General features: G+C 51.0%; 1 protein-coding gene across 1 annotated transcript in view; it reads left to right on the forward strand.

Annotated features, from left to right (window-relative positions):
* Coro2b (coronin 2B) overlaps positions 1–24,215 on the forward strand; it is a 113,360-nt gene extending 89,145 nt beyond the window's left edge. Inside the window, exons 3-12 of the mRNA XM_075965579.1 lie at positions 2,444–2,560; positions 12,995–13,144; positions 14,108–14,272; positions 15,143–15,259; positions 16,327–16,431; positions 17,319–17,415; positions 18,666–18,778; positions 19,061–19,151; positions 19,346–19,485; positions 22,337–24,215. Coding sequence (XP_075821694.1) covers positions 2,444–2,560; positions 12,995–13,144; positions 14,108–14,272; positions 15,143–15,259; positions 16,327–16,431; positions 17,319–17,415; positions 18,666–18,778; positions 19,061–19,151; positions 19,346–19,485; positions 22,337–22,468 — 1,227 coding nt within the window. The 3' untranslated portion in view covers positions 22,469–24,215. The remainder of the gene's footprint in view (positions 1–2,443; positions 2,561–12,994; positions 13,145–14,107; positions 14,273–15,142; positions 15,260–16,326; positions 16,432–17,318; positions 17,416–18,665; positions 18,779–19,060; positions 19,152–19,345; positions 19,486–22,336) is intronic.
* Positions 24,216–26,128: the final 1,913 nt, after the last annotated feature.

Consider the following 26,128-nt stretch of genomic DNA (forward strand, 5'->3'; position numbering starts at 1 on the left):
GTCAAGGTAAAAATCCACAGAGCTGTCCTCTAATCTCCACACGCCTTCTGGGGTGCACACCCAAACACACACACACACACACACACACACACACACACACACACACACAATTTTAAAAATAAGCAAAGTCGTTCCATTCCTAGAGCACAGCTCCTGTCTGTCTCTTCTCGCAGGGTCCGGGAACGTGGCAGGCCTGCCTCTCCACTGCCAACGCATCCCCATGGGCTCCTAGATCGGTGCTCCTGATGGCCAGCTATTGACTGACTGCCAGCCCTGGTGCCTCTCAGAGTGGCCTGGACTGGGCTGGGTGCCAGCAGCTTGCTGCAGACAGCTTTGCTCAGCAGACACTCAAGTGCAGCTGTGAGATGAGACGAAGGCGTGGCTGTGGGAGAGAGTGGGGCGCTAGCAAGACTGGCTGCCATGCTGAGGGGCACTGGGAGGGGTCCCTGGCTAAGAGCGACAGGGTTCAAAGGGCGTGCCCTGAGGAATCATACTGTTTGGAAAGCCCAGCCTCAGTTTCAGCTGCTTGATCTGGGGGCCTTAATTAGCCTCTCTGGGCCTTCATTTCTTCCCCTCTAATTCAGAGGTTTGCTGCCAGAGTTAAAGACACCGCCTTAGTAGACCCTGGAGTCACAGAGGGTTCAGCCTCCGCTTAAGTCTTGTCACAAAAAAATATAGTCTAGGGCTGCGGGTGTGGATTGGTTGATAGAGCGTTTGCCTGAATCGCATAAAGCACTGGGGTCCCAACCCCACCTAACAAGCCGGATATGGTGGCGCATGCCTGTAATCCCAGCCCTTGAAAGGCTGTTAGAAGGAGAGCCAGGAATTCTGGCCAGCTGGGACTACAGACTGAGTTCTGTTAAGAGCGAGAACTTGCCTCAATAAAACAAAAAATGTCATTGGAGGGATGGCTCAGTGGTTAAGAGCACTGGCTGCTCTTCCAAAAGACTCGGGTTTGACTCCCAGAACCTATATGGTGGTTCACAGCTGTCTCTAAACCTAGATCTCAGGTATCTGGCGCACTCTTCTGGCCTCAGAGGGTTCACATGTGGTATACGGACACCCATATAAAACAAAAGATAACATTAATGGGGCTACTGAGATGGCTCAGTTCGTTAAAAAGTGTTCCCTGTGCGAGCATGGGAATCTGAGTTTAATCCCCAGAGCCCACATCAAAGATGGGGGCCCAATAGCACATGCTTACAACCCCAGTGATTGGGAAAAACGATATCACAGGATCCCTGGCGCTGGCTGGCCGGCCAGTCTAGTTCATTTGTGTGCTCCATGTCACAGTGAGAGATCCTGTGTCTAAAAATCAGGTGGATGGCTTCTGAGGAACCCCAGAGATTAGCCTTTGACCTCCAGCCTACACACACACACACACACACACACACACCCATACACACACACCCATACACAAACACACACGCAATACATACTCTGAAAACATAGCATAATTCTCACAAGAGAGCATCCCCAAGGTGTCCCCCAGACACCCAAGATTCTAAGAAAAGAAACACTGCAAATGTCAGGGTTCAGGTTGACTTCCTGAGGGCTGTAGCTGACCTTGAAGTGCCCCCCCTCCCACTGCAGTGAAGGGGCTGGGTGGAGTTTATGTGAGGGTTTAAGGAATTTGGGCTGGGGAATAGAGGAGGCAGGGTTTCTTACCTCCCTATTTTGGGAAATAGCCTTGTCACCTTTATCAGAGCTTAGGAATGTTCAAGGCCCTGGCTGTGGCTCTAGCCAGCTGCGAGAAACCAGCAGCTGGCTGGGTCACAGAGGTCAAAACAGCCTATGACTTTCCATCAGAACACTGGGAGTAAAGGGCCTGAGGAGCCTCCCCAGTGAAGGAATCACCCCAGTAGGGGGGCCACCCCAGCAGAGGAGCACACCCCAGTAGAGGAGCCCACCTCAGTAAGGGGGCCACCCCAGCAGAGGAACCCACCTCAGTAAGAGAGCCCACCCCAGTATAGGAGCCCACCCCAGCAAGGGAACCCACCCCAGCAGAAGGAACCCACTTCAGTAAGGGAGCACACCCCAGCAAGGGAACCCACTCCAGTATGGGAGCCCACCCCAGTACAGGAGCCACCACAGTAAGGGAGCCCACCCCAGCAGAGGAACCCACCCCAGTATAGGAGCCCACCCCAGCAGAGGAACCCACCCCAGCAAGGAGCCCACCCCAGCAGAGGAACCCACCCCAGTATAGGAGCCCACCCCAGCAGAGGAACCCACCCCAGTATAGGAGCCCACCCCAGCAGAGGAACCCACCCCAGTATAGGAGCCCACCCCAGCAGAGGAACCCACCCCAGCAAGGAGCCCACTCCAGTAGGGGAACCCACCCCAGCACAGGAGTCCACCCCAGAGCCCTGGCAAAGATCTTTCCTTTCTGAGCCACTTTGAATAGGGGCACAAAACTGATGCTTTTTTTCTCTCTCCCTTGCAGACAGGCAGAATCGAGCCAAACTACCCCAAGGTGTGCGGGCATCAAGGCAATGTGCTGGACATTAAATGGAACCCCTTCATTGACAACATCATCGCCTCCTGCTCCGAGGACACTTCGGTGAGCTGAGCAATGGATGGTCCCCAGGAATGACCTTGAGCCCACACCTCCCTACTCCTTCCCCCCCAGAACCTCTGTCCATACATTACCCTCTTTCTCCTCTCAGCCCTGTCCCTCCTTCAGCCAGTCCCAAGATAGGGAGGACAGGGGTCAGGGAGGGGCCGAGGGAGAGGATCTTTGCTGGGCACACCCGTGCTTCAGTGGCTGACTGTGTGTGGAAGTGCTGCTTTGTAGGTGAGAATTAGAACCCAAAAATGAGGTGCGATTCAGCCTCTCCCTGTGCTCTATGATGCAGGGCAGGAGGGAGAGGGAAGTGCAGAGGAGAAGGGAGGGGTGAGGCAAAGGAAAGAGGGCTCCTTTGTCCTCTGGAGCTGTGGCTTCAAGGACAGTGCTGGGAGGGTTGTCCTAAGGGCATAGAATTCCAGCTTTCTACACCCTACCCCTTGAGATGGGATGGGTGGAGAGAGGAAGAGAGGGATGGGTGGAAAGAGGAGGAGAGAGGAGGAGAGGGATGGGTGGAGAGAGGAGGAGAGGGATGGGTGGAGAGAGGAGGAGAGGGATGGGTGGAGAGCAGGTAGCCACACCGATGGGAGGGAAGAGGAGGAGCTGGAGACCCTGCTCCAGGTGGTCAAGTGTTTGTTGTGCAAGCATGAGTTTTGTCCCCAGAGATGGAGGTGGGAAGGGGGCTGAGAAATCCAGAGACTTTGGCATCAACACAGCTTTGTACCCTCTCTGTCTCAGGTGTGGGCTGTCTCAGAGGGGCAGTGGAACAGAAAAGGATTCAAAGTGTTAGCCACGCTGGTACAGGAGTCCCTTTGTTGCCAAGTGAAGGTGACTGACTACTTTTTAGCCAGGCCACTGGGGCTACCTAGTGTGCACTGGCATAGTCTGAGGACAGGCCATGGGTCCAGGGTACTGAAACTGAAAACAGCTTCAGAGCTGTGTCCCTGTCTTCCCAGACTGGACTGTGAACTCCAGAGGGAAGAGAATATGACCTGTTTGGCTCTGCTTCCCTGGTGTCTAACACAGGACCTCATATCTAAAAACAATACCTACCGTGGATTGGATGAAGTTAAATACACCAATGGAAGAACTTGTACATAGATGTATGCATGGATAGATGTGCATAGGATACACACATGGATGGATAGTTGGAATCTGGGTGCATGGACTGGCAGAGATGGTAGAATGGATGGGTATATGGTTGGATGATAGATAGATAGATAGATAGATAGATAGATAGATAGATAGATAGATAGATAGATAGATAGATAGATAGAAAGATGCTGCTAGCTCAGCCTTCTCTTCCATCCACTGCAGCTTCATCCTGAATGTAGCCAATGCATAAGACATCCACAATGTGTGGCCAGATCAGCTCAAGGCTCATCCCTGAGCTGGGGACCAAACAGTTGGTACCCACTGATTGACAAACTGGGCCTGATGGGCACCTGAGGTTCAAAGAGAACTCAACAGCAGAATCTGGTGGCCTTGGGAGAAGACCTCAGGGCCACTGCTTAGCAGGGTGCCTAAGGGCATATGGCTTCACCTCTCTGGGCCTTGACTTGCTCAAGTCAGAGGCAATAATCACAGTACTCTTGTCAGCATCGGTGAAGGGGTGTGAGGAAACCCATGCCTAGTCCTGTGCCTGGCACCTCACAGACGCCACCGTCTCGGTCCTGCTCTGCAAACAGCCCAGTAAGGAGGCAGGGCCCACCAGCTAGATAGAAGACACAGTAGAGACGAGTCAGAGCTACTCTGGAGTCACACAAATTGTGAGCACAAAAAAGAGAGAGGGACTCATGATGACCCAGATACAGAAAGAGAGGACTTGGGAGGGGTGGACCTGGAAGACTCAGGATTTGTTTGTTAGGGCCAGAGCCTGGGCTACCCATCCACAATAGGCCAATTCAACAAAGTAATAGTGAAACACAGAGAAATGAGATTTATTTGGTGAATTATTTATTCAGTAGGCACTCCTGGTGGGGTACGGTCTTTCCAGTCACTGACCCATCAGTGATGGGCTCCAGTCTCTTCAAGATGGCCAACAAGCTTTCCAGACTGTATGAAATCTCTTTCCTTGTGATAAGCTTTGCCTTTGGCTGGTAGCAGGATTCAGTCTTTTGTCTCTCTCAGCATGAGATTCCTGTGGGAATTCCAATTTATTGGGAGCCATTGTCTCAACAATCTAATAATAAAGAGGAGGGTACAAGTTTCTTTAGGGTATCTTCATTCCTGCCAGTATGATTACACTTTCACCTGAAGAGAAAGGGTTAAAGTAACCCCAGGAAGAGCCCTGGCCCAGGCCAAAGCCTGAAGGAAGAACACATATGTCTAAGAAAAGGGAGTCCTCTGGCATGGCTGGAACCGTAGGTGATGTCACTAGGGGAATGAGCAGGAGAGACACCTGAGCTTCCCAGGCCATCTGAGCATCCTCTGGGATCCACGGGTACGGGGAGGAACCTGAGGGGGCCACAGCCACATTTTTGGAGGACATGAGACTCCAGCCATCTGGATGGAGGTTGCATACAGCATGGATGAGCATGGAAAAGGGACAGGCAGACAGACAGACAGACAGACAGCAGACACACACGCGCACACACACACACACACACACACACACACACACACACACACACACACAGAAAGAGAGAGAGAGAGAGAGAGAGAGAGAGAGAGAGAGAGAGAGAGAGAGAGAGAGAAGAAAGAAGCCCTAAGGAAAAGGCAAGCTAGGCACTGCAGAGAATGGGAAGAGCCCCCTGCGCCCCCCCCACACACACCCCAGGCTGCTGATCTAGACAGGAGATTAAGGCTGACATCAGGGAGGGACTAAGCTTTTGGCAGCTGCCAGACAAGCTGCTCCAGAAGCCAGGCTCAGAGCCCCACCTTAGCCCTCAGGTTTCTTCCCACACCTGTCCAGTGCTTAGGACCTTAGCCTTCGAGCCACGGACCCTAGGGTGAAGCTCACCTGCTCCTGGAAAACTGAACTCTGAAGCCAAGGCTACATGGGGAGTCTGAGCTCGAGCAGCTCCCCAGATTCCTGCCCTGCTACCTCGCCAAGGCTCTGTTTCCACAGGAGAGGAAACTGAGCTCAGAACCATGCCAGGCTGACAGTCTGGAGCCATGGCACACGCCATCTTCATGTCCTCTCTCTGTGGCCCGTGCTGGGCATTGAACACTCATGAGAGAGAACCCTCTCCCCTTGGGCCTGAAACCAGAAGTTGAGGAGTCTCTGACAGGCCTTCCCGCTCTCAGATCTCCTGGACTTCCTCCGACAATCCATTCCAGCCTGATGGGCATCTTACTGTGCAGAGGTGGGTCTGGAGGACCACAGGTATGCCAGGCACAGTAGCCCCACCCCAGAAAGAAGCCTTTGCTGCGGTCTGGCTGGCCCTTTTCCCTGGAAGTATGCGCCCATCCCTCACTGAGCCCATTGTTCTCTGGTCCCAAAACATTCAAAGGATGCTGAAGGGAGACAGGGAGACTCCAGCAGCTCCTCCCCATCCCTTGCCCCAGGGACATCTTCAGCACAGACAAGATTGCTGTGTCCCTAGGGATCAATTCCCCTCCTCCAAGGCTTGAGAGTCTTTTGTAGTCTATCCGCCTCCATCCCTGCAGGATTCAGAGGCTTCTTCCCCAGAGGCCTCATCCTGGGGGAGGGAAGGGACCATAACTCTGCCTGGCATCTGGCAGAGAATCCAGTTTTTTTTTTCACCAGCCTGCTGGGTGATGTCACCTATTGTTGAAGGGCTGTACTTTTTATAGCTTCTGCTGCAGCTAGGGAGGGCAGCTGGCTGGCAGGCAGGGAAGAGCAGCTTTCTTTCTAAGGCTCAAGCTCCCAGACCTTCACAGGGTAGCCCCCTACTCAGAGGGAAATGGTAGAGTATGAGAGGGAGGCAGGGAGGGAGGGAGGGAGGGAGGGAGATAGAGAGAGAGAGAGAGAGAGAGAGAGAGAGAGAGAGAGAGAGAGAGAGAGAGAGAGAGATTGTGTTCATGGAGTGGGGAGAAGATTGCCAAGGGAAAAGAGGGACAGTGAGCGAGGTCCCTCTTGCTGGTGGGCCAAGCTCAGCACCTTTCTTTTACCTTCTATTCAAGCTCCTCCATTGAATCTGCTGTCTACAACCCAAAGCCAATGCCCTATCTGAGGGGCTCAGTGGTAGAGCACTTGCCTAGCAGACTCAAGGCCCTGCATTCAATTCCCTGCATACAAGGGAGGAAGGAAGGAAAATATATTCTGGGTGCCCATTCTGTGCCAGGCAACGATCCTCCTCCTGGGGAGGCAGGGAGCGTGGCCTGCACAATGGAGCTGGCTGTAAGTGGGTGGTCTCTGTACCCCCAAAAAAGGAAAGTACATAGTGGCATATCCACTAAGCATGGACAATGCAGCTGACGTGCCTGCAGGAACTTGCTGTGGCCTGGTGGCTCTGTAACCACAACGCCACAGGATGGTATTATGATGTTGATGTCGACAGACTTGCTGTACTGCCTTTCCTGTGAAGAAGAGCAAGTACAAAACCCAGCATGGTCTTTAAGCCCAACACTTGGGAGGCAAAGGTAGGCAGATCTCTATGAGTTTGAGGCCAGCCTGGTCTACAAAGTAAGTTACAGGACAGCCACGACTGTTACACAGAGAAATTCTGTCTCGAAAAACAAGATAGATGGATGAATGGATGGATGGATGGATGGACGGACAGATGGAAGGACAGACAGACAGATAGATGAGGGTAACCAGGAGATGTGTCACTGGGCAGTAACCCTAACTGTGCAAGCATGAGGACCTGAGTGCCAATTCTTAGGGTCCACTAAAAACCACACACACACACACACACACACACACACACACACGTACACAGACACACAGGAAACAAAATCAACTTTAAAAATAAAAACACAGCACATAATGCCATCAGCCCGTGACACTTGGCAGTGATATAAACCACCTTGTTCCTGGTTTGTGTGCTTGTGCATAATTTTAGTTGTTATTTGAGAGTGTACCCCTACTTTTAAAAATCAAAGTTAACTGTGGAACAGCCTCGGGCAGGCCTTCAGGAGAGAGGTGCTATTGTTATAGGAGGCCATGGCTACATGTGTTTACTTTTCTCAAGACCTAGACACTGCAGGGACAAAAGATGCAGAGGCCAAAGACAGACCCTGTAGGCTAGGCTGGTGTGGGTATTGTGCCTTAGTTTTGACAATAAAAAAGGCAGGAATAGCAGATTATACCTATAATCCCAGCATTGAGAAGGAGAACAGAGTTCAAGGTCATCTCCAGGTACGTGGTGAGTTCAAGGGAAGCCTGGGCCATATGAGACCCTGTCTCAAAACACCGATTCAAAAATGAGAGAAAGAGAGAGAGAGAGAGAGGAAGGAGGAGGAGGAGGAGGAGGGAGGAAGAGGAGGAGGAGGAGGAAGGAGGAGGAAGAAGAAGGAGGAGGAGGAGGAAGAGGAGGAAGGAGGAGGAGAAGGAGGAGGAGGAAGGAGGAGGAGGAAGAAGGAGGAGGAGCAATTGCCTGTAATTCCAGTTCCAGGGATCCAACACTCTCTTCTGTCTCTACATGCATCTGTATCCACAGACACATACGTACAGATATATTCGTGCATATATATACATACATATAATGTAATTATTTTTAAAAAATAAAAAGGAGGGCTGGAGAGATGGCTCAGCATTTAAGAGCACTGACTGTTCTTCCAAAGGTCCTGAGTTCAATTCCTACCAACCACATGGTGGCTCACAACCATCCTTAATGAGATCTGATACCCTCTTCTTACCAGTAGGCATATATTCAGGCAGAACATTGTATACATAATTAATAAATAAATAAAGCTTAAAAAATAAAAGAAAAAAAGAAAAAAGAGTCACATCTAAAGTTTGATCTATAGAGAAGTTGTCTATAGGGGACTGGAGAGATGACTCAGGGGTTAGGAGCACTGGCTATTCTTCCAGAGGTCCCAGGTTCAACTCTCAGCACCTACATAGCAGCTCACACCTGTTTGTAACTCCAGTTCCAGGGAGTCTACACCCTCATACAGACATCTATGCAAGCAAACACACCAAAACACATAAAATAAAAATAAATCATAGGGTAGTTGTCTATGATTTTTAATTTTACATAAGCATTACTTAAGTATGCATTATAAGCCCATGGTCATTGGCTTAGTTAGGGTTTTTCTTGCTGTAGTAAAACACCATTACTGCAAGAAATTTGGGGAGAAAAGGATTTATTTCAATTGCACTTCCACATCACAGTCCATCATCCACAGCAGTCAGGACAGGAACTCAGGGCAGGAACCTGGAGGCAGGGACTGACTCAGATGCCGTGGAGAAGTGCTGCTGTTCTCCAAGGCTTGCTCAAGCTGCCTTCTTATAGCACCCAAGACCACCAGGCCAGAGGAGGTACCACCCACGGCGGGCCCTCTCACATCAAACATCAATCAAGAAAATGCACCATGGGCCGATCAGATGGAGGTGTTTTCTCAGCAGCAGTGCCCTCTTCCAAAATGAGCCTAGCTTGTGTCAAGCCAACATAAAATTACCCAGTAGTCATCTTCCTGGGGGAGGGGTACACATTCAGTTTTTCTTCAGTTTTCCTGGCCATTGTGTGGGTGAGAAATGTAATGAGAAGCAGGTAGAGCTACCCTTTAGCTGGGAAAAGGTGTTCATAAGATCTAAGAAATCTGGCCATAGACACCGTGGCTGAGGTCAGAGCCTGAATTTGCAGGGAGCTTGTGCGAGCTCACGGCCCAGCTTTGTTAGCTAGCTGCCCTGTCCATCCATGCACACACTTGTTTTGAGGCTTCCTCTACTGTCCGTAGTGCACCATCTTGCACTCAGTTGTCTGCGCGTGTCTGTGCTCCTGGAAGCCACCCCCCTACACCTTGGCTAATGGATTAAATGTGACTGAGTGTGACTAGATTCTGGCTCTGGACTGGAAGGGGACAGTCCGGCACAGCTGGCTTGCTGGAGGAGCATTCTCCACACTTCTCTCCACCCCTTCCTTCCCCAAATCCTGTTTGGCAGACTCTTGTTTCCTGTTTTATTGAAGTAAGCTCTCAGCACACCCTCTCAGCAGAACCACAGTGTTCCTCCTGTGTCCCAGATACACTTTGTTTCCAGCAAATTCCATGCATTCTAAGGGACTAGAGTTCCCTTCTGGGGGTTTTAAGCCCACTGTGTCCAGCAGCTCCTCTTGAGCTTTTCAGAGTATCCGGTGCCAACTTTTTGCTGTGGGTCAAGCTGAGTGGTTCCTTCCCCCAGGCATTCACTCAGCGGTGTCGGAGAAGTCTGGGAGATCAACTAACTCAGTGTAATGTGTAGAGGTGTGAGCACAGCTTCCCACGCCTGTCTCCCCATAGGTGAGAAAGCTGGGCTTAGGGAGAGAATCGCCAGGTATCAGATAAAATTTGACACCTCTCATGGGGTATTGATTCTCCCTGGTCCCCCAAACCCTGCTTGGGATCCTACATTTAACAATCACTGGCATCCACCTGTAGCGCTCTCTCTCTCTCTCTCTCTCTCTCTCTCTCTCTCTCTCTCTCTCTCTCTCTCTCTGAGGCTTAAATCCTTCCCAGGGGCTGGAGCTGGGGTCCCACCTCCCTTACATTCCCTGGGCACAGCCCAGCTGCCACACTAACAGATCAGTTCACATGACTCTGAACCCACAAGCCCCTGCAAGGCACCTGACTCTCTTTTCTAGACTAAGAGTCAGAACCTCTGAAGGGTTAATGGCTCATCCAGTGTCACCCAGCTAGTGAGTGGGGTTGAACCCTAGCTAGAGGCCATGGGTCAACTTTCGGCCTCAATACACATGAACATACACAAAAGAACATGTATATACATATGTATTCACATTACACACACAAACACATATAAATGTATATGATACATATGCTGATACATGTATGTGTGTATAAATGGTATGTCTGTGTGTACAAAAACACTACCTGAAGTCACATGAAAAAAATAAGTTGATGACTATGTAATATGAATATAGTATGAATAATAGTAGCCTTTGGGGACTAAAGAAGAAAGTGTGTGTGTGTGTGTGTGTGTGTGTGTGTGTGTGTGTTACACATGTCTTCCAAGCATTAGTCTTCTCAACTCCAGAGTCGCCTTCTTGTAATACATTTTGGGGAGCAAAGGAATGTGTGCCTTCCTGGTCATCACCCTGACTCCACTGTCCCCATTATTTCTAAACTAGTCCCCATTCCAAAGTCTTTATACAGGCCTGTCAGAAGACAGTCGGTCATGATGCCAAGTTCCTCTTCAGTCGCTCCTGCACACTGGCAGGTGGTGGTGGGCACTGGATTTATGAAGAGCCCATGGGGAACCTTATTCTCAGAACTGAGGACGGTGGCCTCAAGTCCTCCCTGGGAAAGCTTGCTTTCTTACCAACTTGATAGATGAGTTCTAGGTGCTTTAAGTGGGGGGCTTGTTTCCACAGTCTGAAGGAGCTCAGGAAACTTGACAAAGGAGTTCAAGTCAAGAGCCTCAATTCCAGCCTTGCTCCTGGGACTGGGGTCTGCCTGTGGTTCCCTTTAAGATGCTTTCTGTGATGGTCTAGGCTCCGGGGTTATAATAAGGAGTTGACATGACATATTGACATAACATTATTACACTAATGTTAGTCACTGTGTTCTGTCTAGGAGATGTCACAGGGAATATCTGCATGCCTTCCTAGGTCTATTAGTTACTTTTCTGTTGCTCTGAGAAAGCACCACAACCAAGACAACTTAGAGAAGAGTTTTTTTGGGGCTTAGGAGTCCAGAGGACCCAGAGTCCATCATAGTGAGGAGGCATGGTGGCGGCGGCAGGAAGCTGAGGGCTCATGTCCTTGACCACAAGCATGAAGCAAAGAGTCAACTGAAAGAAGAGTCTTTAGACACTCAAAACCCTCCTCTAATAACATACGTCCCCCACAACAAGGCCACACCTCCTAAGCTTTCCCCAATGGCATCACTGCTGGAGATGGAGGGTTCACAGAGCCATGGGGGACATTCTCATTCAAACCAACTCATTAGATCACAGAGGGACTGGAGAAATGACTCAATGGTTAATTAAGTGTGCCTACTTCTCTTCCAGAGGATCCAAGTTTGGTTCCTAGTACCCATATCAGGTGCTGCAAGTTCAGCTCCAGGTGATCCAACGCCCTCTTTTGGCCTTCTTGAGCACTGCAGTCAAGTGCAAGTACTTACACTGACACAGATATACATACACAGACACAGAGAAAGAGAGGAAAGACAGACAGGTAGACAATTTAAAATGAATATTTTTAAAGTAAAATATTTATCCTCATACTGGATTGCCTCGTCCAGCCTTAATACATGGGGAGGTGCTTAGTCTTACTGCAACTTGATATGCCATGTTTTGTTGATACTCGTGGGAGACCTGCCCTTTCCTAAACAGAAATGGAGGAGGAGTAGATTGGAGATGGGAACAGAGGATGGTGTGGGAAGGGACTGGGAGGAGAGGAGGAAGGGGAAACTGCAGCTGGGATATAAAAATAATAGCAAAAATTGAGAAGCATGTTTGGACAGAGCCACCGAAGTCCACTGGAGTGAGTACCAGCAACCAAGGTCTGTCTGCGGCTCAGTGCCCCTCTCTGGAACTGTGTGTGTTCTTCTCTGTAGCTCTCCACCTGGACCAGTCTTGGCCCATCCTTCTCTCCACAGACCATCCTTTTCAGCTTCTTTGCATCCACAAGACGCAAACAGCAGCTCCATCATCCAGGCTCAGGCCCCACCTCTAGACCAATACTCTGCCCTTGAGTCCATTGTCTCCTAGCATAGACCAGAGCCTCCCTCTGCCCAGATGTCCTTCCAGGGTCAGGGACAGAGTAGGGGACACACAGAGATGCTGGGGCATAAGAAGGAGAGGCAGATTTTCTTAGGAGGTTTCTGGGTAGGGAGGAACAAAGGCAGATTTTTAACTTGGTATTTGCTGAAAAGCTGCTGTGGCAGTCTGAGCTTGGCAGGAGGAGAACAGCACGCTGTCCGGGACTGGAGATGTGGCTCAGTTGGTAGAGTATTTGTCTGGCATGCATGAAACCCTGAGTTCAACCCCCAGCAGCCCATAACATAGATATGGTAAAAGTAGGCATGGTAGCATGCTCCTGTAATCTCAGTACTCTGGAGGTAGTAGCAGGATCAGAAGTTTCAGGTCATTTTGAGCTGCATAGTGAGACCAGCCCGAGCTACATTAGATTCGAAAAGAAAAAAAAAAGTGAAGACAAAGTTTATTGTCTGAGAACACCTAAGGTCAAAGATGAGGTCAACTAGGGATGCTCTTTGCTGCCTCTAGTACTATGGCCTCCCTCAAGGTCTCTGTCTACCACTGTAAGCCAGCAGGCACTTCCCTCAGCACCACCTAGGAACAGGGCCCTCTGTGGCACTCCCTGCCCCTGCTCATTCAACCAATGCCCAGACTGTCTTCTGCAGGTGCGGATCTGGGAGATCCCTGAGGGCGGGCTGAAACGGAACATGACTGAAGCACTCTTGGAGCTCCATGGGCACAGCCGGCGTGTGGGGCTGGTTGAGTGGCACCCCACAACCAACAACATTCTCTTCAGCGCTGGCTATGACTACAAGGTGTGGGGCCCGGGTGTGGGGCAGCCCGGCTAGAGCTGGGGGCGGGGGGCAGAGGGAATGGATCATAGCCTAAGCTTGTTGACTGGCGTGGTCCATTTGCTCAGTCATTCATCCAGTCGCTCATTCACTCTGTGTGAGACTGAGCATCTCCTGTGCACACTTTTTTTTCCTGGGGAACCTGGGGCCTTAAGGCATCTTTTTTCCTATCTTCTCTGGAGTTTTGTGGACTAGAAGAGAATGCCCATATCCTTTGCCTGGTAACTTCCTAACCAAGAGATGGCCATACATCCTGGTAGGAAAAGTAAGCAACCCAAGCTGCAGGGGTACAGGGCAAGTTGCAGCCCCAAACACTATCATGCCCGCCATCTGGGCCCAGTCTTGGGATGTCTCTCTTTGTTTCTTGAAGGAACCAAGTCAAGACTGGTACTGGGACCTGTTGGGGAAGCTCAGTGGATATATATTGGTTACTTTTCTGTCTGTTGTGACCAAATACCTAACAAGAAACCATTTCAGGAAGACATTGTTTTGGCTCACAGTTGGAGGGTTTATTCTTCCATGATGGCAGGAGCATGAGGTAGCTGGTCACACAGCATCCGTGGTCAGGAAGCAGAGAGGAATGCTCGTGCTTAGCGGGCTTTCTCCTTTTCATTCAACTGCAGCCCACAGAGCAGTACTGTCCACACGAGGTAGATCTTCCCACCTCAGCTAACCGGTCCAAAAACACCTCACAGATATGCCCAGAGCATTGTCTTCTAGGCAATCTTCAGATCCTGTCAGGGTGATGATCATAAACCACTGGAGTGTAGTTGAGATGCATCTGCCTCTCTATACAGAGCCCTTGACGGTGTGCCTCTATCCCACCATAGCCCAGGCCTTGTGCAGACAGCTCCTGCCAGGTCTGTTGGTGTGGATGGAGGGCCATGGCAGCTGCTAACTTTACCTCCTGCGTGTCTGCCTTCACAGGTCCTCATCTGGAACCTGGACATAGGCGAGCCAGTGAAAATGATTGACTGCCACACAGACGTGATCCTCTGCATGTCCTTCAACACAGATGGCAGCCTGCTCACCACCACGTGCAAGGACAAGAAGCTTCGTGTGATTGAACCCCGCTCTGGCCGCGTGCTGCAGGTAGAGCATTTTGTTGACATGAAGGAGGTGTTAAGAGGCTGTAGAGGAAAAGGGGGTTGTGCCGGGGCCCCGTTTGCACTCCTCTCCCACCACACCTGCGGCTCAGCTTGTTGGCTTAGGGCCATTCTCAGCCTGTAGGAATGCTGACTTGTTCTGGGCAGGAAGGAACCAGAGGACTAGAAGACTCTTTCCTGTCATAGTGACATCTCCTCTAAATGGGGTTCTTCAGCCTTCTGCAGTAAACCTTCAGTCCCAGAGTCCCAGGGGTTAACCAAGTCCCATCGTGGGTAAAGAGGGAGGGGACCTTGAATTCACCACCCAGCCACCTGCGCAGGATGATCCTGGGGCAAGTGACACACGACTCCAGCTCCACAGATGGGTCCACACGGGGAGCCTGGTGGTGGGGTCAGTCCCCGAGTCTCAGATTAAGAGGTTTGAGTGCTATTTGGGAATTACCAAGGATGGTTTCTTGAGCTCTTACCACATGGCAACCATACAGCTCTGGAGGATGGAAAATATGGATGGGCAGGACAGGGGATGGGAAGTGCTTGGTTAAGGAGGTTGATAGGTTTGTGCCTACTGTGCACAAAGCCCTGGCTTTGATCCCAGCACTGTCTGAAACTGTATGTGTGGTCCATGCCTGGGATCCCAGAACTTGAAGACAGAGGCAGGAAGATGGGGAATGATTCTTTCCAGGAAATGTGTGGATTAAAACGTTAACCTAGCCTTTCCTATTTCCGCTGCTCTGGGTAATGCAGGGCTCTTGCTTCCTGATTCCAGGGGGTTCTTGGGGAACTGTCATTCCTTTCAACTCTGTACAGAACCACATGTTGAGGGTCCTGGCTCACCTATAGTCTCTGTCCCCACCAGGAGGCAAACTGCAAAAACCACAGAGTGAACCGGGTAGTGTTCCTGGGCAACATGAAGCGGCTCCTCACAACAGGGGTCTCCAGGTGGAACACGAGACAGATCGCCCTCTGGGACCAGGTCAGCCACAGGGATGCCAGCAGGAGGGCAAGGAGAGGCAGGCAGCCTAGATCTGAGCTTCTGGGACCACTGATTTCCAGATGGGGCAAGAGCAGAGTGAGGTCTGTGGTCTGGGTGCCTGGGGCCTCCATGCAGGTGGAAGAAAAATACACTAGAAAAGAAAAGGGCTGGAACAAGGCGTGTGTGGAGGAGGTACCAAGAAGCGCTGCTTCCAGAGGTCTTAACATCGGCCCATTCTGTGCGGAGAGTGGCCAGGACAGGGCTGCCTCAGGTGGAGCTTAGATGGTACTCACAAACCCACCTGGACATGGGCGTACACCCTTAGGGTCCCCAAGCCACTGAGTCGTTTTTACAAATCAGCAGGAGCTCAGCTTGGCTGCACTGCCCCAGCTCCATGCCCATTGGCATGTATCTGTGCCACCCTCCAGCAGGCCTGGCTGGTCTCCTGGATTTGTAGGGTGGTGGCCACCCTTCTTCAGTCTTCTTCCCTGCCCTCTCAGTCACCTCCCCTTGCCCCACCAGAGCGGTATAATGGGCCAGCAACCAGGCCTGGAGGTCAGCAGTGATGACCGAAGTGAATGCCAACCCCCTTGTGTGGCTTGAAGACAGGCCCATTTTCTGTTCTCAGCTAACACAGAGGACAGAAAGCCATTCCTCAGGTCCATCCGGTTTCATGCCAGCTGTGTTCTGAGGAGAGCTGCCCATGGCTCAGACAGGTAGAAGCGAGAATGGCCTAGAAGGCCATGCGGTGAGAAGCAGGAACAGCCATCTGGGTTTGGGTTAAAGGATGCACTTCCTGGGAAAGCCAGGTCCCTGCTGGCACAGCCTCTGAACGGCATCACCAGCAAGGATCAGACAGAGACCTCAGAAGATGGATCCTGGGACCAGAAAGGCTTCCAGACCATGCCTGGCCCACCTGCGAGATACTTGCAGCCTTTCTTCCAACCCACATCAATCCAGCGTCCTGGGGAGTCTTCAGAGAAGGGGCGGTAGCTCTGGTGGCTGTATGGGAAGTGGGAGGGGTGTGCTCTCCTAAATGCGGACTGACCCCCACCCCCTCCCTGCAGGAGGATCTGTCCATGCCAATGATTGAGGAAGAGATTGATGGGCTCTCAGGTCTCCTGTTCCCATTCTATGATGCGGACACCCACATGCTCTACCTGGCTGGAAAGGTAGTGGGGTGAGGGAGGACGGCCAATTAGTGGGAGACGCCAGTCCCTGTTAGATCTTCACTCTTGCCTTGCCCCTCAGAAGACCAACCTAACCTTGTGGCTACCCACGAGAGCCCAGCCCCTGGCTGTCACCACTTCCAGCTGCAGCCCTCTTGTTCAGCGTCAGTCACTGAGAACTCCTTACAGGACAAGCTGGGGCGGAGGAATAAAGATCTAACCCTGACGTGTAGACAGTGATGAATGGCAGAAGAAGAAACATCCATCAAGAGATCTTTGAATATGGACACTTCAGAAAGGCTCTGCATACATGATAAAAACCAACTACACCACATACATAACACCACACACCACACTGCACATATAGTGTACATACCACATACATTCCATACAGACTGACTGCACTATACATACATACCACAATATATGCTACACAGCACGTCACACGACTCTACATACATACATGTCAGACTATACATACATACCACAATGCATACAAACCACACCATACATATACACATACCATACCCTACATAATTGGCATATCACACACATGCCACATCACACCATATACATTACAGCATATACACACTGTACAAACATACCATGCTGCACACGGCTCATACACAAACACACTGCACACATATCATCCAGATCTCACACACCATACAGACACACACTGTGAGCACACATATGTGATACACATTTATTACCTGTACACCATCCCATCTCCACCCCTGCCTCCAGTAGAGCTACCAAGGTCTAAACTACAGGTCTCCTTGGTCTCCTGGCCACTTCTGAGGCCCAAGAGCAGCTCTCTTCTATAGCCCCCTGGGGCTGGGTTTGCTGAACCCTGCCGTCCATCCTCACTGCCTCTCTGCTACCCTCAGGGGGATGGCAACATCCGGTACTATGAGATCAGCACCGAGAAGCCCTACCTGAGCTACCTCATGGAGTTCCGCTCCCCAGCCCCACAGAAAGGCCTAGGTAAGGATCCTGAGATCCCTAGGATCTCAGCATTCTGCGGACGAGATGGTGTTGGTATATGCCTCACTCCCTTGACACAGTAGTCAGACTCCAAAGCCATACTCAATGGGCAGGTGGGAATGGGACCCACAGGTGCTATTTCAGCCAGCAGCTGTCCCTAGAACCAGGCCCATCACTCATGGCACTACTTGGCCATCTCTATCCAGCAGCAGCCTGTAGGGCATGGCCGCTGGGTCTTCTTCCCCAGCTCTCTGTAGATAGAGAGACTCACTCCAGAGTGGGTCTTACATGGTTCAAGGTTGACTAGTGGCTCTGAAGCCAGGACTCCAGCCCCAAGCTACAGCCCTGGTCTGGTCCAGCAGAGCAGACAAAAGTTCCACCATTATCCTAAGATTCCAGCTCCCAAAGAGGGAAACGGAAGATTGTGAGTTCAAGGTCAGACCGGGGGCTGTGAAGTGAGACTCTGTCGCAGTGAAGAAAAAGAGAGGAGGAGAGCTAGGTGGAAGGGAGGGCATTCTATAATTCTCTTTGGAAGAGTAGCATCCATTCCAGTGGGAAACACCAAGAGCCCTCACTCACATTCACAGTACGAGAGAGACACAGGTACCTGCCTGCGCTTGGCATGCTGCCAGGCAGGTGTCTTTGTGCTTCATTCTCCAGTGGCCTCACCACACGGGGCCATTTCTGCTCAAACAACCAAAAGCTCAGAGTTAGCGATTCCTCTGAGGACTTCTGTGTGGAAAAAGACGAGTCCCACTTCCAACTCAGTTTGTGGAAGCACTGGCTGAGCTCTTAGTACCCTGCCTCCTTGGAGAAGCCATTCTACTAGGGACATCATGGCTAGTGAAACACAGACAAGACACACGTACTGTTGGTTCTAGAAGATAAACAACGGAAGTCCTCTCTTGGGCTGTATTGAAGCCTCTGAATGAGTGGGGGATGGGCTTTGCCCTCCATTTTCTTCTCTACAGACTGAGACTCAGAGCTTAGGGAAGGACAGTTCATCCCAGAAGGTGCTGGGCCCTGCAGCCGTGCTATAACTTTACATGTTGCGTTTGAGGCCAGCCTGAAATACGTGGCTTTGCCTCTGCCCTCCCGCCTCAAGGAAGTGACCATCTAAAGTCAGAGACTGACTCAAGACATCATGGTCACCCCCTCAGTCCTCTGGATGGATTTTGCCCCCAAATAAGAACATTAGGCAGTGAGCGGGGACGGAGAGAGTCCCCATAAAGCCATGCCTCTCTTCGTAGGTGTCATGCCCAAGCATGGGTTGGATGTGTCCGCCTGTGAAGTGTTCCGCTTCTACAAGCTGGTGACACTCAAGGGCCTGATTGAACCTATCTCTATGATTGTGCCCCGGAGGGTGAGTGGGGCTGGGCTGCAAAGGGCCCCGTGCTGGACCGTACAAACCAGAAGCCAAGAAAGAGCCAGATGAAAGGTGTCATGGACTAGAATATTCAGGCTCCACCTGGGGCAGAGGGTGGAGAACACTCTCGGGTGGGGGATGGTTGATTTGCATGAAAGGGGACAGTTCTAGAAGGGAGGCACAGGGAGGGCAATGACAATGCAGGAATGTGCCTGGCTGGATGGCCAAGGCTGGCTCAGCAGTCCCCAGAGATCCTTCTCTTCTCCCTCCTTCATGCAGTCAGATTCCTACCAAGAAGACATTTATCCCATGACACCAGGCACGGAGCCGGCTCTAACCCCAGATGAATGGCTGGGAGGCATCAACCGAGGTACCTCAGCAGGCAGGCGCCACAGAAGGGCCCAAGAGGCTACAGGCTCTGCCTGTCCCTAGTTCACCCTGCTTCCTCTGCATGATCCCCTGTCCAGATGTCGCTTCCTTCCCACACAGCCAGCTTGCTGCAATGAGGACCCCTCACTCTATGGCGCTCCCTGTTAGTTGACACTGTCTCCTTTGCCTTTCTAGATCCTGTGCTGATGTCTTTGAAGGAAGGCTATAAGAAGTCTTCAAAGGTGGTGTTTAAAGCCCCCATCCGAGAAAAGAAGACTGTTGTCGTGAACGGCATAGATCTGTTAGAAAATGTCCCACCCAGGACAGAGAATGAGGTAAGGTGTAGGGTCTCTCCCACGGCTCGGGAAGAGCCAGACCTTTATGGAACTACTATGAGCTTCAGGCTTAGAGGCCAGCTCTATTCTGGGACATTTTTCTTTCAGTGACAAATTCTGGAAGTAGCATGTGGTTGGCTTCCTTTGCCTCTGACCTCAATGACTAGAGGCTGGGAAGTCAGAAAGATCTGCCCCCTCCAACCTCAGATTCACTGACACAGGGGTTGAGCATCTCCTCATGAATCCACCACGGAGCCTTACTATCAGGTGTTGCCATGGGGATTATAAATTACCAACGAACAGGATCCAGCCAGGCCTCATCATCAGAGCCCACTAGCCTTCTTGTTTGATGGTCTGTCACGTTTCCTGCCTCAGTGGAAGAGGCTGAATGTCTTTGAAAGGTTTTTTGTACCGCCTAGAAGGGGTGCAAGCCCATTCTGGGAGAGCCAGAGTGGAGCCATTCTTGACCACGTCCTCTGAAGTTATCCCCATTCAGTTTGTACGGCCAGGCCCACATGCCAACACAGCTCAGCTGGCAGCTACAAATTGCCTACTCTGTGCCAGGCCCTTGGCCTGCTGCAGCTGGAAGAGTGATTGGCTGAATGAGCCCATCTGTGTGTGGATACTGGCTCTGCCATTTCCTGGCTGGGACAGAGTGAGTTTCCTGACTTTTCCAACTGCTGTGACATTTAAGAGACAGGGCATGAATACCCAATAGTCTTTGCAGCTCATGCTAAGTGCTCAAAGAGGCCAGCTGTGCTAGGTCTGTATTTCTGTGTGATAAATTCCCCCAGAGAATATTAACTTCACCCCATGTATTAGCTAGCTACTTGTCTCATTGTTGTGACCAAAATACCTGAAGGAGCCAGCAGAGAGGGTTTATTTGGGCTTACAGTTCAAGGAGATACGGTCCATTATGGTAGGGAAATCATGGCAGCATTAGTAGGAGACATCTGGTCACATCACCTCCACAGTCAGGAAGCAGAGAGTGAACAGGAAGTTCAGCAGTTATAAAACCTCTACTGTCACCCTAGTAACCTACTTCATCTGGGGAGACATTGCCTCCTAAAGGCTCCACAACTTCCCCAAATAGCACCACCCATTGGAAACCAAGTATGAAACACATGAGCCTCTGGGGTGCATTCAACACTCACTTAAAGCACAACACCTCGCAAAGGTTTGTCAGTTCATGGAGTCTATGGGTTCCTGTGGTTCAAGTCTCTCAGGAAGCTGCAGTTATGTCAGCTAGGGCTACAATAACATCCCAGGCCCTAGGTAAGGAAGGACCTGCTTGGATACTCACTCACATGGCTGCTGCCACACTGAGGGCCTCAGTCCTCACTGTCTACGCCAAATGGATTTCACGTGCTAGCTTTAACCTTGGCAGCCAGCTTCCAATTGAGCAAGAGAGGAAGCCCAAGATGGAGCCAAAATAATTCTGTAATCTAATCTGGAGAAGACACATCATTGTTCCTGTCATACCCAGTTAGCAAACATAAGCTCTTAGGTCTAGTTCAATCTCAAAGGGGGAAGAATAACACAGTGCCATCTTAGACTAGGCTGCTGGTCCACAAACATAGGCTCTTGCCATCGTTAATAAAGATCAGACTGCACTCGACCTCAGGAATCGCCTTAAAAGAGAACTTCACAGGCAACTTGATTACTGGCATGAAATGTGTGTATGTGGGCTGGGGATGTGGCTCAGTGGGTAAAATCCTTGTCTAGCATGCTCAAGGACCTGGGTTCAATACCCAGGACCATATAAACTGGGCATGGTGATAGACACCTGTAATCCCAGCCCTTTTGAGATAGAATAGCCTGAGCTAGAGACCTGGGAGAAGTAGGGGGAAGGAAGAGAAATAAATGTGGGGTTATGTAGATGTAGAATATTTCTAGAATGGAGGAAATCTTGTGATAAACAGGATTCTTTTCAAAATAGCCAGGAGGAGGGCAGCACAGGGTAGTGGAGGGAGAATCGGAGCAGGGGTGAATGCAGGCACTATGGAGTTTCTGGTACTGTTTCCTAGTTTTGTTTATATTTAATATTCAGTCTTTTACACATTTTTAAAGTACTCTGCCTTTTGAGTATAGAGATGTGGGTTGTTGAAATAGCCCAGGTGAGAAATAGCGAGGGTTGGAACTCTGTCTCAGGCCTGGGGGTGGAGAGGAAGGGCTGGAGGGGATTAAGTGGAGTGACATCCAGCTACAGAGATGTCCATCTGGATGGACCTGAGGATGGGAACATTCACAGGTTCTCTGTCTTGAAGAACAAAACAAACAAAAAAGTCATTAGGAGCTTGGCAGGGTGGTATATACCTCTCTCTGTACCCCAGCACTCATTCTCGGGAGACAGAAGCATTCAAGCCATCCTCTACCTCGTAGCAAGTTCCGATGTAGCCAACTTGAACTACAAGAAAGAAGAAAACGAAGGCGAGAAGGGAGGGAGGGAAAAGAGAGAAGAAAGAAAAGAAGTAGAGGCAGGAGAATCAGGCGTTCAAAGCCAGCCTCAGTTATATGACAGAGTGGGCTACACATGAAACCCTATCTCAAACAAAGGCTGTAGGTTCAGACCTAAGAAGGGGAAAGCTTGGGATGCTAGGAACTGGCCTCTCTCGGGCAGGTCTGCTTGGCCAGCAGGCTTTCTGTTCTCTCCTCACGGGTAGCTAGGAGCCCTGGAGGGGTGAGCCTGGAGAATAATTGCAGGGAGCATGATTGGCTGTCCCAGGGTGGCAGGAGGCATGGGGAAGGTGAAGAGGCAGGGCATGCCTGGATGGGGTGGTATGTCTGAGAGCCCTGGTCCTCCAGAGTCCTCCTCACCAGCTTTCTCCCCGCACCCCTTGCTGCACCCCAGCTCCTCAGGATGTTCTTCAGGCAGCAGGATGAGATCCGGAGGCTGAAGGAGGAGCTGATACAGAAGGACATACGGCTCCGTCAGCTCCAGCTGGAACTGAAGAACCTGCGCAACAACCCCAAGAACTGTTAGCCCCTCCGCGGGCTGTTTTCCAAGCCAATCTCTCCGTTGTTTCTACTGGTCCCTAAACTGCCCCTTATCTATGGAGCCCAGAGACAGGGCCTGAACTGGAGTTGGGGACCAGTCGGTAGACCCCCATCTACCACCTCAAGAACTGGAAGCTGACCTTTGACCTCCTGACTTCATGCTAATACCAGTCCCTCTGCCTCTCCTGGAGAGCCCACCCCTGACTGGCAGCCCCTTTCCCTGCAACCCCATGAGCCAGGCTTCCCCTTGGCTCCCTGCAGGATGCCCTCCAAGGGATGGAGAGAGCAGGATTACAACCTGATTTAGAACTTGAATCTGTCCCCTGCAGAGGGGCTCCCAGGACCTGTCTACACAGGGATTAGTTGCTCCTGGTCCCAGCATCACTTCTGAAGCACAGTGAGGTCTGGGTAGAGGGTGGAATGCTCTGCCCACCTCCCGCCTCATTCTGCTCCCAGCTGCCCTGCAAGCCAAGTTCATCTCACCCAGTGGCGAGCACCTGGCAGCCTGCCCTTTTCTTTCTGAACTCTCCCCCACCCGCTTGTCTTCAGGGAACGAAGAGGACACTCTCCAAGGCCATAATGACCCCTCGCCTTCCCCCGTGGTTCTCTTCAAAGCTCTTACACCCCTTTTCCATTGACTTTGTGATCCAGGCAGGGTAGGGATTCGTGTCCCCATTTGTCAAATGACAGAACTGAGGGTTGCAATCAGGTTTCAACTTAAGAAATCATCCAAAGGGGCAGCAGCAGACAAAGTACCCTTGGCATCCAGAGCCCCTGGCCAGGGCCTTTCCCAGTGTATTAAGACGCCAATCCCTTTGTGGACTCCCCCAGAATGAGGCCTGGAAGCCACTTCTATCTACTGTCTGCCCAACACCAGTAGTGCCAACATGCCATACTGCCCGGTTGAGGCCCCTCACACTCAGTGCCCCTGGGTTCTCCTGACCTGAACTCTTTGCCCTCATCCCCCCCAGGGGGCTCCATCTGAGATGAGGCCTCTTCCTGGAAGTTGAGGCTGAGAAGGGCAGAGCTTGGCCCTAGGGCAGGCAGAGCAAGGGTCTGGTAGCTTCCAGGGATGCTCTGCCTATGTCTCCTGCTGCCTTCCCCTTCCCACTTTCAGCCTTACACACGCAGGATGACCACAGCCACTCCATCCACACAGCACTTTGAAGTCTCCCAGATTTTTGACACATAGATCTCACACATAGCATCTGCCCTACTTTACAGTGACGGAAACAGGGATGTGGCCCTCGGGTGCACAGCTCTGAGATGCTACATCTCCTTTGGTCTGCTACAGGCTTGCTTTACTCCCTCTTCCCATTCTCCGCCTACCACACGGAACTCAAAAGCACTATGGCAGTCACTGCCGTCTGGGCAGAGGAGATGTGGGTATCTCTGTCGTTGCCTGGGGTCTGCTACACACAAGACACTCCTTGCCTGCCCTTTCTGTGGCCACCCTGCAAAACTTCCCAACCACAGAGGCCCTGCTGGGGAGCTGGGAAATGAGATTCCCCAGTCTTGGGGCCTCTCCTCTTCAACCAATGATGTTTCCTGCTCCCAGCCTGCTGAAGTAGCTTCTCCTCTCGCACTACCACAGCTAGACTTCCTGCTCTCATCACCTCCTCCACACTTCTGGAACTTTCTTTCTTTCCATCGACCTTTGTGGTCTTCTGTGATTATTTATGCTGCCTCCCAAGGATAGAATTGAAATAAAATGTTTTCACTTATTAAGCTAAGGCATGGCCGTGTCATTTAACCCCAGGGAGATCCTACTTTGGTCACCACATTGTCCCTATGGTTAGCCACACACTCACGGCTCCTTTGTCTTTCTGAAATGACAGCTACCTGTACAGCTCTCCCGCCACATCTGTACGGCTCTCCTGCCACATATGTATGGCTCTCCCGCCCCGTTCTATACAGCGCTTCCACCATATTCTGTTCATCTGGCACTTTTGTTATTGTGGGCCCAACGGTGCTTTGCTGTGGGGCCTGCCCTGTACACTGTATGAGTGCTGGTCAGTGTCCCTGACCTAACACATTAGATGTCATAGCAATCTCCACTTAGTACCTCTGTGGATATCAGAATCACCCCAATTCAAAACTACTGTTCTGGGGTTGGTGAGGTGGCTCAACAGGAAAAGGGACCTGCCACCAAACCTGACAACCTGAGTTGGGAGGAGGAGAGAACTGACTCCCTATAATTGTCCTCTGACCACCATACATTTGACATGGCACTCTGTGCACTTGCACACACACACACACAAATATTACAATTTTTAATGAGCTACTTCCTGCAGTTACTCAAAAGGTATTTTCTATATAGGGTCTCATACCTATGATTCTACCACTCAAAGGCTGAGGCAAGAGGATTATCAAGAGTTCCATCCCAAACTGAGATACACATCAAGACCCTATCTGAGAAGAGGTCTACTCTAGGGAGTAGTTCAGTTGGTAGGGTGTTTACCTAAAATACACAAAGCCCTGAATGCGGTCATACTACATAAACTGGGGACAGTAGCACATATGTGTAATCCTAGCCCCTGGGAGGTGGAGGAAGATCAGAGGTTCAAAGGTAACCTTAGCTACAAAGGGAATTCAAGGCCAGTCTGGGCTATATAAGACCTTGTCTGCTCAGCTTCAAATCCTGTGTTGGGGGCTGGGGAAACCGGTGTCTCACATTGGAATGACACTTCACAGCGCAAGATATTGGTCCATGTGTTTGACTCCTTAGGTTCTCTTACTGTGCTAGTGGAACAGTGATGTGCCCAAGGTCACTGAGGAAAGCCAAAAGGTGGGGATTTTCTGGATCTACAGACAGACAGAGGAGCTGAGTGGAGTCTGCTCTAGGAGGATGCTGGGGTCCATCATGAGATCAGAGATGGTGGACATAAGTACTCCCTCACCAAGCCTGTCTCTCTGAGATGAGGGGTGTCAGTTTGCCAAGGGGATGCCACAGGTAACTTGGAGCCAGAGGAACTAGCACAAGCTTAAGCGGGGAGCATCGGAGGAGTGCAGGGGAACTGTGCACAGGACACTGAGCAGGTGAGGGTTTAGTTCTCATTCTGGCCCCATTGTGGAAAATCCTGCACACCACTTTTCTGCACTGGGCCGTATTTTCCCTAACGGGACAATAAGGAGTGGGAGCAATTCCCAGGGTCACTTCCTGATGGAACACCTGGGGTTTCCACGATGCCAGCTGCTGAGAGGATGGACAAATTCCCAAGACCACCCATTGCCTGGCACACGTGATACAAACAAGCTCGCCAGGGAAAGGAGAAGCAGTAGGGTCTCCTGGAAGGGCCAAAGACGACATTGCCAAACATGAGTTTGAGCAAAGATACTCCTGGAGTTTCTGCTTCTAGATCAATTTTCCAAGCCTAGATTTTAAGGAACCCTGAGTCCATTCAGAGAATGGGCCACATAATCTCCTTCTCATCAGATGTCAGGGAAGGAAGACAGAGCTGTCACCCGGCTGAGACTACCCTGCCTGGGCCCAGGGGAGCATGTAAGTGAGTGAACAGGATGATCTGTTTGCTCCTCCGGCCCACCCATTCTGAGCACAGCAGAACTCTTTAATCATTGCTTATAATGGTAAACTAGCTAGGGTCAGTATCACCTGTGCCTCCTCCGCCTCAGCGGCCCATTTTTC

Source organism: Microtus pennsylvanicus, chromosome 3 (assembly GCF_037038515.1).
Source record: "Microtus pennsylvanicus isolate mMicPen1 chromosome 3, mMicPen1.hap1, whole genome shotgun sequence".
Classification (NCBI taxonomy): Eukaryota; Metazoa; Chordata; class Mammalia; order Rodentia; family Cricetidae; genus Microtus; species Microtus pennsylvanicus.